Below are 12,159 nucleotides of genomic sequence, written 5' to 3' on the forward strand. Positions count from 1 at the left end.
CAAAATTTTGATGTCCAGTCCTTGACTCTGCCACTAAATCTGAACAAGTTGCAGTTCAGTTTCCCTAACTGTACAATGGGTGTAATAGTTACTTCCTCACATAGGTTTTACAAGGTTTAACGGCCATTTCTAAACTACTTTTAGTTCCTTGGGTGTTATTAACAATCAGTTCTAACTTTGCTCTCTTATGCTAATCTGTCTGTAGTTTTCAGATTTAAAAAAAACTATAAAATGTACTTTTTGTATTATTATTTATAATTTTCTCTACACAGCAAACCGTTATCACGAATTTAAACAACACAAATTTTCATGGCAGTGGCTATACCAGGTAAGTTACAGTGATATTTTTGTCCTTTTGTTACTTTAAGAGGCATAGCTAGTCTTAATGAAATCTTATAGGGACATGCTCTTACGTGATTGTATTGTTCTGCTGAACTCACACGTTAAAAACAAAATTATGTTATACTTAAACACAGCTTAATTTTGCATGTATATCTTTCTATTTAAATGAACCACATTAATGTTTTGCACTTTTTCTGTGTAGGGAAAAACAATGCCGTCCTTTGCTTTTTATCTTGGGTCATGCAGTCTGTGCTGAAATTATTGAAAAGTAAAGCAGCTAACTAAGGTGTTGATCCTACAAACTTATCTGCATGTGTGGACCTTTGTACAGGGTCTGCCTGTGCAGATCAGCTTGCAGGAGAGATTTCAACAGTCACATGGAAGGGAACACTCTGAAAGATAGGAGGAAAATCAGGGTATCAGAGCTGTGGAAATCAGTAAGTGAGCTGCAGCTCACGAAAGCTTATGCTCAAATAAATTTGTTAGTCTCTAAGGTGTCACAAGTACTCCTTTTCTTTTTGCAGTTTTTTAATGTTTATTATTTTGCCATAGCAACCAAAGTCCCTAATCATGATCAGGGACCTGTTGTGCTGGGACTCTGCAATCATTTAGGAAGACTTGGTTGCTGCCCTGAAGAGTTTACGATCTAATTTAAGATAAGGTGCAACAAACAAGGGTAAATAACAATAGAAGGGAAAGAGAGGCTAAAATAATAAGATCATGCAGTTACATAGGCTAGCGATATGTTTGATGTAATAGTTTTGAATCATTTGAAAAATGTCCTTAAATAAATAAAATTGGCTACACTATCCAATACTCTTGAATTTCATTTGAAATGCTTATTTGTCTTTATTATTTATTTGTGTAGCATGGCCATTATTTATGGGGTGTTCTCTGCATCAAATCTTATTTCACCTTCAGTGGTTGCTGTAGTGGGACCTCAGTTATCCATGTTTGTTAGCGGTCTATTTTACAGGTAAGTAATTCATTTAAATCTGTAGTTTCTGTTTCTTATGTATTTCCTCCCTTTACTTCAAAAGGTACCATGTCATGCATGAAATTGTACTGGTTGAGGAAGGCAGGGTTTGGCTTCTTGCAGTGATACTAGTGTTGCTCTTGAGTCACTTGGAATGTCACTTCAGAGTACTCCCTCCCCCAGAGACAGTGACCGTGTTATTTCCACAGCTTTGGCAGGCCTGGCTGACCTTGTAGTAAAGACCCAAGATCAGGCCTCAGTCTAATGACTGTATTAGAAAAATAGCATTAAATGTTTAGGATAATAAAAAACTGTTTTGTTTCAAATCTTATTGACTTGGAGTCTTTTCAAAATGAGTTTAGGAATAAGTACTTGATTTGGAGGAAGCTAAGATACAAATCTGATTGTTAAAAAGCATAATCACATAACATTGCGCACATTCAATTTGAATATAATACATTGTTATATTTTAGCATATACATTGCGGTTTTTATCCAGCCTTTCACATGGTCCTTCTACACTGCTTCTGTTTTCATTGGGATAGCAGCTGCTGGTAAGTATTGCACTTAGTGTGTATCTGCTTGTACTTCTTCACTACATTTGTCTCTCTCTCTCTAAACTATTTTTCCTCCTTTCTCAGCAACTTTTTTGCTTGAATTTCAGTACTTTGGACTGCACAGGGAAATTGCCTGACAATAAATTCAGATGAAAACACTATTGGGAGAAACAGTGGAATTTTCTGGGCACTTTTACAGTCCAGGTAACTTTCCTTTATTAAGTCTTTCCCTGTGGTTACATGCACCCTGTACTTGCTGTTGTTGTTCAATGAGAGAGCAAGGGAGACTTTTGTCTCCAATACTTCAGAGTGATGCTCCGCAGACTATGAAACGAAAGGAAAAGCTGGAGGTGACAATTGTTGCTGATACTGAGCAATGCTTAATGGTAAATAGGAGTTATATACTGCAGGTCTTTCCTCCTGATGGACTAAAGTTAATGTCATTTCTGATATCTTGGATCCCTTTGAAATGTAGAGCTGGCCTTATGAAGGTGAATCCTCAATTTTGTTTTACATTTCTATGGGGCTAGCAGTTTGACTTGGACAGTGTGAGGACAGGCACCCTCTCTCTCTTTAACATTTACACCATATTCTTTTATATATAATTTGTTACCATAATAAATACTATATTCCTGTGTTATCCCTCTTTTGTTTGCAGCTTGTTTTTTGGAAATCTTTATATATACTTTGCTTGGCGTGGGAAAATTCATATATCAGGTTTGTATTACTTGCTTTGTGTGTAGAATACTTTGATGTATCATAATGTATGAAAAAATGGATAAAACAATGAAGTAGGAAGCAGCCATAGCCTATGTCTACATTACGGACCTTACAGCGGCACAGCTGCACTGTGCCGCTGTAAGGTCTCCTGTGTAGTCCCTCTATGCTGGCGGGAGAGAGCTCCCCCACCGGCATAATTAAGCCACCCCCAACCCAAGTGGCGATAGCTGTGTTGGCGGGAGATGCACACTGGTGTTTTTGTCTGTGAAACTTTTGTCGGGGTGTTTTTTGCACATCCCGACTGACAAAAGTGCTAGTGTAGACATAGCCATAGTTGTGACAGCTAGAAACATAGGGAACAGCAGGTAAAATTTGTGTTTGTTTTCTGGGGAGTATTTTAGTTTTAGGCTTTGTCTACACTAGCAATTGAAAGACAAAATGTTTGTTGTTCAGAGGTGTTAAAAACACCCTCCCCCTCCCCCCCCGAAAGAAAAAAGTTTTGTCGACGACACATGCTGGTGTGAACAGCGCTTTGTAGTCAGGAGTGCTCTCCTGCCAACAACACTAATGCCGCTCATTGGGGCTGGAAGTTATTTGTTGGTGGGAGAGCGCTCTCCTGCTGACAAACAGCGGCTACACTGTGCACCTTTTAGCAGCACGATTGTTGTGCCATAGCCGTGTCGCAAAAAGCTGCGTAGTATAGACATAACCTTAGTATGTAAAGCCATGTAATACAAGAGCTGTGAATATCTCCAGTGTTCCTGGCTGCTGTTCCCTTTGCCTTCTTTCAGGACTTGTGTACAGAGGGAAATTGATCAGAATAGTTGTCACAGAGTCCCCGGGCAATGCTCCCTACGAAGCCAGTCAGGACTCTGGGGAAGTCTCCTTTCTGTGAGCAGACTGTCTGCAGGACACACAGCTCACACAGCTTCCATCTTCCTGGGTCTGACCTTGGAGCATTCAGCATCCTCTCTGCCCCTCCTTGCGCTTCCCACAGCGAGTCCGCCCAGGCGGGGTCCTGGGGAAGCCAGAGGGTCCTGCACCCCAACTCCGCAGTGAGACATAACTCTCAGCGAGCCAGTAAAACAGAGGTTTATTAGAAGACAGGAACATGGTCTAACACAGAGCTTGTAGGTGCAGAGAACAGGACCTCTCAGCTGGCTCCATTTCGGGGGGCAGTGAGCCAGACAACCACATCTGCACTTCACTCCATGTCCCCAACCAGCCCCAACTCACTCTCTCCAGCCCCTCCTCCTCTGGGCTTTGTCCCTTTCCCGGGCCAGGAGGCCACCGGATTCTTTTGTTCTCCAACCCTTTAGCTCTCACCTTGCAGGGGGGAAGGGCCAGGCCATCTGTTGCCAGGAAACAGGGTGTTGGCCATTCTCTATGTCCAGACCCCTGCACACACCTGCCCTCTAGGGCTCTGCAACGATCATACACCCTTATCCCACCACCTAGATACTTAAGAACTGCATAGGGGAAACTGAGGCACCCGCACACTATTCAGAGGAAACATTAAGAACAGTCACACTTCATCACAATAGTTTATTGCAGAATTCCATAATAGCTTCCCATGTGAAGACTCTTATTCTGAAATAAGAATGTCTACATGGGGAGCTGTTCTGGAATAGCTATTACACTTTAAATTCACATCCTGCCTTTTCCAAAATAATATCCGGGTGCAGACAAACCCTCAGTGTCCCTGTCTTGATAGAGATAATCAAGGTTAATTTCCTGTTTGAATTATAATTAATATTGTGGCTGGAGCCTTCCAAATCTATCAGAGTAGAACTTGGAGCAAAGTGCACTCATATTCAGTGGAGAAAGTGACAGGTGGTCAAAGCTGTAGGGCTCCATACAGAACATCTGGGATCTGAGTTGCTCTGAAAAGGTGGAGGCAGGGACTGATATATATCGGTAGTGGTTGTCAACTCAGGGCTTGGCTACACTTGTGAGTTACAGCGCAATAAAGGAGCCCCAGGCGCACTAGGTCACTACCCGTCCACACTGGCAAGGCATGTAGAGCGCTCTGACTCCGCGGCTACAGCGCTGCTGGTACTCCACCTTGGCGAGTGGAATAACGTTTGCTGCGCCCCCGGTGGAGCGCTGCGGCACCAGTGTGAACGAGGTGTTGCATTACTGCGCTCTGTTGACCTCTGGAAACGTCCCATAATCCCCTTAATTCAAGTGGCCACTCTTGTCATTGTTTTGAACTCGCTGTAGGAATGCGGGTATGCCCTTTCAAAGCTTGGTTTCTGACAGCTGGCTGCTTATCTGCTCCGGGACAAAGGAACCATTACTGAGGAATGCTGCTTGTTTTGAGTGAGTTAGAGAGAGGCGGGGCGGGGTGGGGGGGGAGGGAGGTCTGCTGCTGTCTGAATTTACAAGACAGCATGCTGACATGCTCTCAGCCCCCCAAAAATCCACTCTCTCTCCCTCCACATACACACAAAACACTCCCTGTCACACTCCATCCACTCCCTGCATTTGAAAAGCATGTTGCAGCCACTTGCACGCTGGGATAACTATCACAATGCACTGCTCTTTGTGGCATTGCAAAAGCTGCTAATGTGGCCACGCCAGTGCGCTTCCAGCTGAGAGTGTAAACACTCGACAGCGTTTTCCCTGCTGCGGTCTCCGAAGGCTGGTTTAACTCCCAGCGCTCTTCAACTGCAAATGTAGCCATGCCCTAAGAAGCCAACTGATTTATATGGAAACTGTGACAAAGCTTGTGTTTTAATATAATCAGTCAGAAAACCCAGAAAAAAAACCGAATTGTAATATGAAATGGAGTTGATGATCCTGCTGTAAGGTGTATGTGAGGAGGAGGGTTTCCTATATTATGTACTAAAAAAGAACTCAGATATCTGATAGACCGTTCAACTATTCACATCTTTAAAACATGAAACCTTTTCCCTGTAGGACATCCTTCCAAATAAATGGAATTTTCAACCTCATTTGATAAACATTTTAGGAGGATGTTTCTGCTAAAGACAATTTGAAATGTTGACTTTTAAATGATCATTTCAAACTTCGCAGTTAGCACCCTCTTGTGCTGAAAAGGGCAGTTCTCAGCTCTGTTACTGTACTATTGATTCAGGCTCTTTGCAGACTGAGTAGCACAGCCTACATATAAAAATAAAAAATTCAAATATCCAAGAATTAAAGTGAAAGCTTAAATTCTGCCAAAAACATAAATCTGTGGAATCTGAAATTCTATGATTCCTGATTTATATTGCTCCTGCTAATCACCTCGGATTACAGCATTTAGCAGAACTCACACTAAAGTTTTCCTTTAACTTTAAGTGAATTAAAGTCCCTTGAAGCATGTTGAAATAATTTAGGAGTCTCCTTCCATTTCATTAGAAGGTGAATGTTCCTACATTTGAACATCAGTCCCTCCTTGCCACACTTTATTTCAGGTTCCCACAAGAGCTGTTTACACATGCACATAAAATACTATTTTTAAAACTACACACACATAGACACATTGTTATTGATTTGGAATCTTACACAGGTTTTTTTTAAAAATGTATTTTAAAAAAATTCTGTTCACCTTTAAGCCATTGGAGAAATAAGTATAAGTGCGTAGGCAGTATCTTTAGGGTTGAGAAGTGGGAGCCCAAAGGTTAGTTTGTCTCAGCACAACTCATGATTAGCTGCTTCTCAGCAATTTTTCTGCCTGATGAATAGGGGAAGCCTCTGCACAAAAGAGTTTACTGTGCCAAGCAAGTTGGTTAGTGTAGAGGGACTGGTGCATGGAACATCAGGTACCTTTCCTCCAGATGCTCACTGTTATCTTCTGTCAAATTGTGAGGTTTCATGAGCCTATAGCTTTTGAAATGTATAGCTCTACCAGTTTATAGTATCACATTGTAACATTAGTTCCTGGGGCTGGAGAGGAAGGCAGTTTTTTCTAATCAGTGTAGGGAAGATGATGTAGCCTCTGCCCTGCAAGCAATAATGGATACTGTTATTGAACAGCCTCTGCACTTTCTCTTCCCTTTTATTTACCCCCACTTAGCCACAGCCGAAAGTGGTGGTGATATTCTTTGATCAGCCAGTATTCCATTGGCATATCAGCAATGACAAAGGAACTTGCCAAACATGCGGGACACTTTGCCACACGGGTAGTAAGTCAGACAACACCACTGAAATTAATATGTATTATATACACCTCTTTATAAACTGTACCTTGCTTTAGCATGGGAACTTCTTAGCTATCTGCACCATTATTTGTGGAGATAGTTTACTAGACTTGAATTGTTTTATGCAGACCTGTGTGTGACACCTTTTTGATTTTCCACAGAGAGTGATCGCAGGACTGTCTTCATTGCTCTAACTGTCTTCAGTCTCGTGGGCACATTTCTGTTCTTTCTGATTAGGAAATCAGAGGAGTCAAACACACTGGAGGAGGAAGTCTCCTCCACTGATGAAAGCACTGTAGACAACTCGTAAGTGCTTATGGCAATAACACATTACCATCCAGCCAAGCACGTGTGTACCTAGTGCATAATGGAAAACTCCTTATTTGCTTCTCCCTCTGAACCAAAAGCATCTAGAATTTGAATAAAGTATAGGAGAGTCCCTGGAGCTATTACCTAGTTGATGCAATCCTTACTTGTTCTCCTCATAGGCGGTACACTTGAGCATGGGATAGGGCATAACAAATAGTGTTTTTTCATTGGTGAGTAAGGGTCTTTGGGGAGACTTCATTTATCTCCCTCCTCTCACTATTAAGCGTATGTATGTTCTTTCATATTTTTCCTTGCCCTTATCTCCAAACAGTAACTATTGGTCTCCAACCATGGAAGTGATTTGGGGATAGAAGCAGAACAGAGGGGGGTTTATGAAGGTAAAAAAAGACCTGGGGTCAGATTGGGATGAGACTGTTTACTTCCCTTCTAAAAGCACATTCTCAATTTGTGTCTCTGCAATAATTCTGCAAGAGAGGGCTGACTTCCTTATTGAGCAGCACAGAAAGAACCTTCAGAGCCTCTCCGAGAATTATAGGAAGCTTGATTCACTCTTATCAGAATTTGTATCTGGTAGTCAAGTGCCTTTGTAGTTCTAAGAGCTTTGTAGGTTTCTAAACCCTTTTATCCACACCCCTTACCTTAAACAATTCTTCCATTGTCCTTTATTAGTTATTTGAAGCTAAGTGGTTTGTAATTTTGGTTTGCTGGTGGAGATAGGGCTTAGAATTCTTACTACTTTGTCTTTTTGGCAGGTGCTTTGTGTATGGGTCTGGATTTTCAAAAGCATCTGCTCAACAAGGCCTGTCGTATCAGTAGCAATGGAGGCTGATTATCTGGCCAACAGTTTTAAAAAAATATCATGCCACAGTGGTAGGCAAGGGTTGTTTGGAAAGATTTAATAACCTGTAGAGATCTGTTCAGCTATCAGTTATTATTTAGCTGCAGATCACACATAAATGACCTAGGTATCATGCTGATGTGCACATTAGAAATGCATAGCTATAAGCACTAAAGTCTCTCTGAAACAGTATTTGCAGATACAGTTATTTTATTAGCCAGCTGTAGGATGATTAGAAAGACAAGAGCACATGTAGTGGAGAGAACAAGTCTGATACAGACAAAGCCCAGAGACATAGTGCTATAAAAGAGGATACTCTGTGAATGACATACACCCCCACTAAAGGTAGATATCTTTTTCAACTAGAGGATTATTTCACAAAAATGTTTTATTAAACATAGTGTGTTGAAATTGCTAATTATGGGCAGGAAAATGTACAGAAAACTAAAATATGAATTTGTCTATTTTCCATCATAATGGTAAAAGCATGGTTATCTCTGGTTCATCTTTCTGATCTTAAGAAAATATTTACACAGGTCTATCCAAAGCAAAGCGACGAGGGCAGTGGATGCATTTAGTAAGTATTATTGCACTTTAGAACCATTTCTCAAAAATATTACAACAGATCTATGAACTGTCAAATGATCCTATTTGTACACAACCATATATAAATAATTTTAAACAGAAATTTGGCTTTAATAATGCAGGGCAATAGACCTGCAGTCTCCCCTTCCTTAATCCTGAGACACTTAATCTTCTTTGTTTATCACTCAGCGAAACAACCCTCACAGTTCCCTCCTCTGTTCTTCATTCAGCCAATGTATCATGTAGCCCAGATCCTTCATATCCCAGATCAGTCCAGGATCTTTAGAGTCTTCAGTGGTGGTGCCTGCTTTAAAGTGATATGACACTGAGGCAAAGAGTAGGCTGCATTTGTGTTTTGAAGGCTCTAGGCACCTCCTGGTTCAAGGCTCAGTGGAAAGAGCAAAGATCTCATTCTGTGGAGATTAAAGAGGACTGATGAACAATTGTGCGAGTTGCTGAGTTGAGAGGGAAGCAAAGGATATTTGACAGTCTCAGGACAGAAGTGAAACAAGTCTAGGGAGGTGAAAAAGAGGGTTAACACTAGAAAGGGAGGACAGGATGTGAGAGGGAGAGATCATGGGGATGAGGGAAGGAAAAAAGGAAAAGCCACTCTATGAAAGTAAAAATGTTTCCCATTAAAGAAAGAGCAAGATGAAGTATAAGTTACCTTTTGTATGAATTTACATCAACATTTACAATAAAGTTCAACAATTTAAAAAGTAAAAATTCTTCATTTGGATACATGTGTGCAGCTCCCACTGGAGCTTGTAAGTAGTGGCACTTAACTGTTGATATCTGAAGGCAGAATTTGGCCCAAAAACATTTAGAAAAACTCAATTACTGTAAAATAAAAATATTCTGAATTGAGATTACAAGAGTACAGTACATAAAACCACTCAGCCTTTAGTCACTGGAAAATGTATTTGGTTGATTTCCCTCTCTACCCTGCCCCCCCACAATAAAACCCATTCAGATTGGCCTTTTAAGTTAAAGGCCCCCTTTGTAGCAGCCTTATTTAATCAAAGAGAGAAAAAATCAGTACATGATTTGCATCGCTTTAACATATTTGTGCCTTTGGTAAACAGCAAAAGAAAATAAATGCACCCTTAATGTCAGTGAATTTTATTCATTTATATTTTTTCTTTGCAGAGAGATCTATTAAACTGTACTTCACCAAAGAGATTTTGCTCCTTAGTGTTACAACAGCTTATACAGGTAATGAAACAGGCAAAAGGACACAATCATTTGCTAGTGCCAGGGCATTTTATGGGACACTAAATGGGACTCAATCAGGATCATATTTCTGTATCCCAGTATATATTACTTTAATGTATTGGAGTTTATTACCATTTTGTAGTATTTTTGTACTCTGTTTCTGAAAAATGCTCTTCTATAGATTAATTTTTTTGTACCCAACCCTGCCAAAATTATGGGATTTAATAAGAGTTGTTAAACCCAGTTTAAGGTCAGCCAATTTATATCTTGGCTAGGGCATGGTTTATGAGTCTGCTTTATTACACAGTTTGTCCCTGTTCATACTGGCCAGATTGAATCATGTTAGAACACAATTAAACTGCAGTAAAGTCTAATAATAGTAATTAAACTCATTTTTGTAGATGAGGTCTTTAATATCAGCTCCATCAGACTTGCAATGAAGTGTAGGAGACTTTTGTAAGAGCCCTTGTCCTAAAACCATGTGTGCATTAGGAAAATGTTGCAAAGACTTCCTACATTGCAATCACTGATTTGACTCTGTAGTAGGGCAGCCCCCACGTGGAGTGCCCTCCTGAGGCAGGTCTCTACACAATAAAAACATAAGAATGGCCATACTGGGTCAGACCAAAGGACAAGGTCCATCTAGCCCAGTATCCTGTCTTCTGACAGTGGCCAATGCCAAGTGCCCCACAGGGAATGAACAGAGCAGGTAATCATCAAGTGATCCATCCCCTGTTGCCCATTCCCAGCTTCTGGCAAACAGAGGCTAGGGGCACCATGCCTGCCCATCAGCCATTGATGGACCTGTCCTCCATGAATTTATTTAATTTTTTGAACCCTGTTATAGTCTTGGCCTTCAGAACGTTCTCTGACAAAGAGTTCCACAGGTTAACTGTGCATTGTGTGAAGAAATACTTCCTTTTGTTTGTTTTAACCTGCTGCCTATTTCATTTGGTGACCCCTAGTTCTTGTGTTATGAGAAGGAGTGAATAACACTTCCTGATTTACTTTCTCTACACCAGTCATGGTTTTATAGACCTCTATCATATCCCCCCTTAGTCGTCTCTTTTCCAAGCTGAAAAGTCCCAGTCTTATTAATTTCTCCTCATACGGAAGCTGTTTCATACCCCTAGTCATTTTTGTTGTCCTTTTCTGAACCTTTTCCAATTCCAGTATATCTTTTTTGAGATGGGACGAACATATCTGCACACAGTTTTCAAGATGTGGGCGTACCATGGATTTATATAGAGGCAATATGATATTTTCTGTCTTATTATCTATCCCTTTCTTAATGATTCTTAACATTCTGTTCACTTTTTTGACTGCCACTGAACATTGAGTGAGTGTTTTCAGAGAACTATCCATATGAAGCCAAGATCTCTCTCTTGACTGGTTACAGCTAATTTACACCTCATCATTTTATATGTATAGTTGGGGTTATGTTTTCCAATGCATTACTTTGCATTTATGAACATTGAATTTCATCTGCCATTTTGTTGCCAAGTCACACTGTTTTGTGAGACCCTTTGGTAGCTTTTCGCAGTCTGCTTTGGACTTAATTGTCCTGAGTAGTTTGATATCATCTGCAAATTTTGCCACCTCACTGTTTATGCCTTTTTCCAGATCATTTATGAATATGTTGAATAATACTGGTCCAAGTACAGATCCCTGGGAGACACCACTTTCTCCTTGCACCTGCCTCAGTTTCCTGTTTGTTTGCCCATGACAGACTCTCAGGCTTGGTCTACACTGTAAAGTTATAGCTGCATGCCTGTGTCAGTCACAGGTGTGAAAAAACTACATCCCTTACTGACTTAGTTATGCTGACAAAATATAGTCACAGCTATGTCGATGAAAGAGGGCTTCCATTGACATAGCCAACTTTATTCAGGGAAGTGGTATTTCTATGCTGACAGGAAAACCCAAACTGTTGTTGAAGGCTGGATCTACACTACAGGGCTATGCTGGCATACCCATGCCAGTATAGTCTCCGTAGTGCAGATATACCTTTAGTGTTTGATACAAAACCTGCCTCTGGGCATAATTTGTTCATATATACCAGTGCAGTAATTCCCCTAAAGCCCTTGCAACAAAACTGTTCTTGACAAACTCACAGTAAAAATACTAAGATACAACAGTTTTTCCAGTCCTCTCTTCAGGGACAGTGCCTCCAGATCACCCACCTGAGAGTCAATGTGGCACGGTGTTCCCATTTCCTTTTTGCTCTACTCTCCAGGCCGTCCATCTGAGTGCCCAGTCTCATGAACTTTACCACAGTCCTCAAGTCAGGTTGCCCACAAGAGAGCTCCTCACTATGTTCCACACCTCAGGACTCCCTGCCTAAGTCCTACCCATGCTGAGAGCCCAACCTCTTGCTTCGAGGCCCAGCTTCTTCTCACCAGGCTGGATAGGGGTCACTGGCCAAGCCTTCTGCTTATCAGAGGCTCCC

General features: G+C 41.0%; 1 protein-coding gene across 5 annotated transcripts in view; it reads left to right on the forward strand.

Annotated features, from left to right (window-relative positions):
- The window catches only part of MFSD11 (major facilitator superfamily domain containing 11), a 36,064-nt gene that overhangs the window by 9,380 nt on the left and 14,525 nt on the right, over positions 1 to 12,159 (forward strand). For 4 of the 5 annotated variants that reach the window (XM_048818197.2, XM_075119314.1, XM_048818198.2 and 1 more), the window contains 8 exons: positions 273 to 328; positions 1,211 to 1,318; positions 1,792 to 1,871; positions 1,982 to 2,078; positions 2,533 to 2,591; positions 6,904 to 7,048; positions 8,447 to 8,487; positions 9,645 to 9,710. In XM_048818197.2, coding sequence (XP_048674154.1) covers positions 273 to 328; positions 1,211 to 1,318; positions 1,792 to 1,871; positions 1,982 to 2,078; positions 2,533 to 2,591; positions 6,904 to 7,048; positions 8,447 to 8,487; positions 9,645 to 9,710 — 652 coding nt within the window. The remainder of the gene's footprint in view (positions 1 to 272; positions 329 to 1,210; positions 1,319 to 1,791; positions 1,872 to 1,981; positions 2,079 to 2,532; positions 2,592 to 6,903; positions 7,049 to 8,446; positions 8,488 to 9,644; positions 9,711 to 12,159) is intronic. The other variant, XM_048818201.2, reaches the window with a different exon arrangement.

The sequence above is a fragment of the Caretta caretta genome, chromosome 14 (genome assembly GCF_965140235.1).
Source record: "Caretta caretta isolate rCarCar2 chromosome 14, rCarCar1.hap1, whole genome shotgun sequence".
In the NCBI taxonomy this organism is placed as follows: Eukaryota; Metazoa; Chordata; order Testudines; family Cheloniidae; genus Caretta; species Caretta caretta.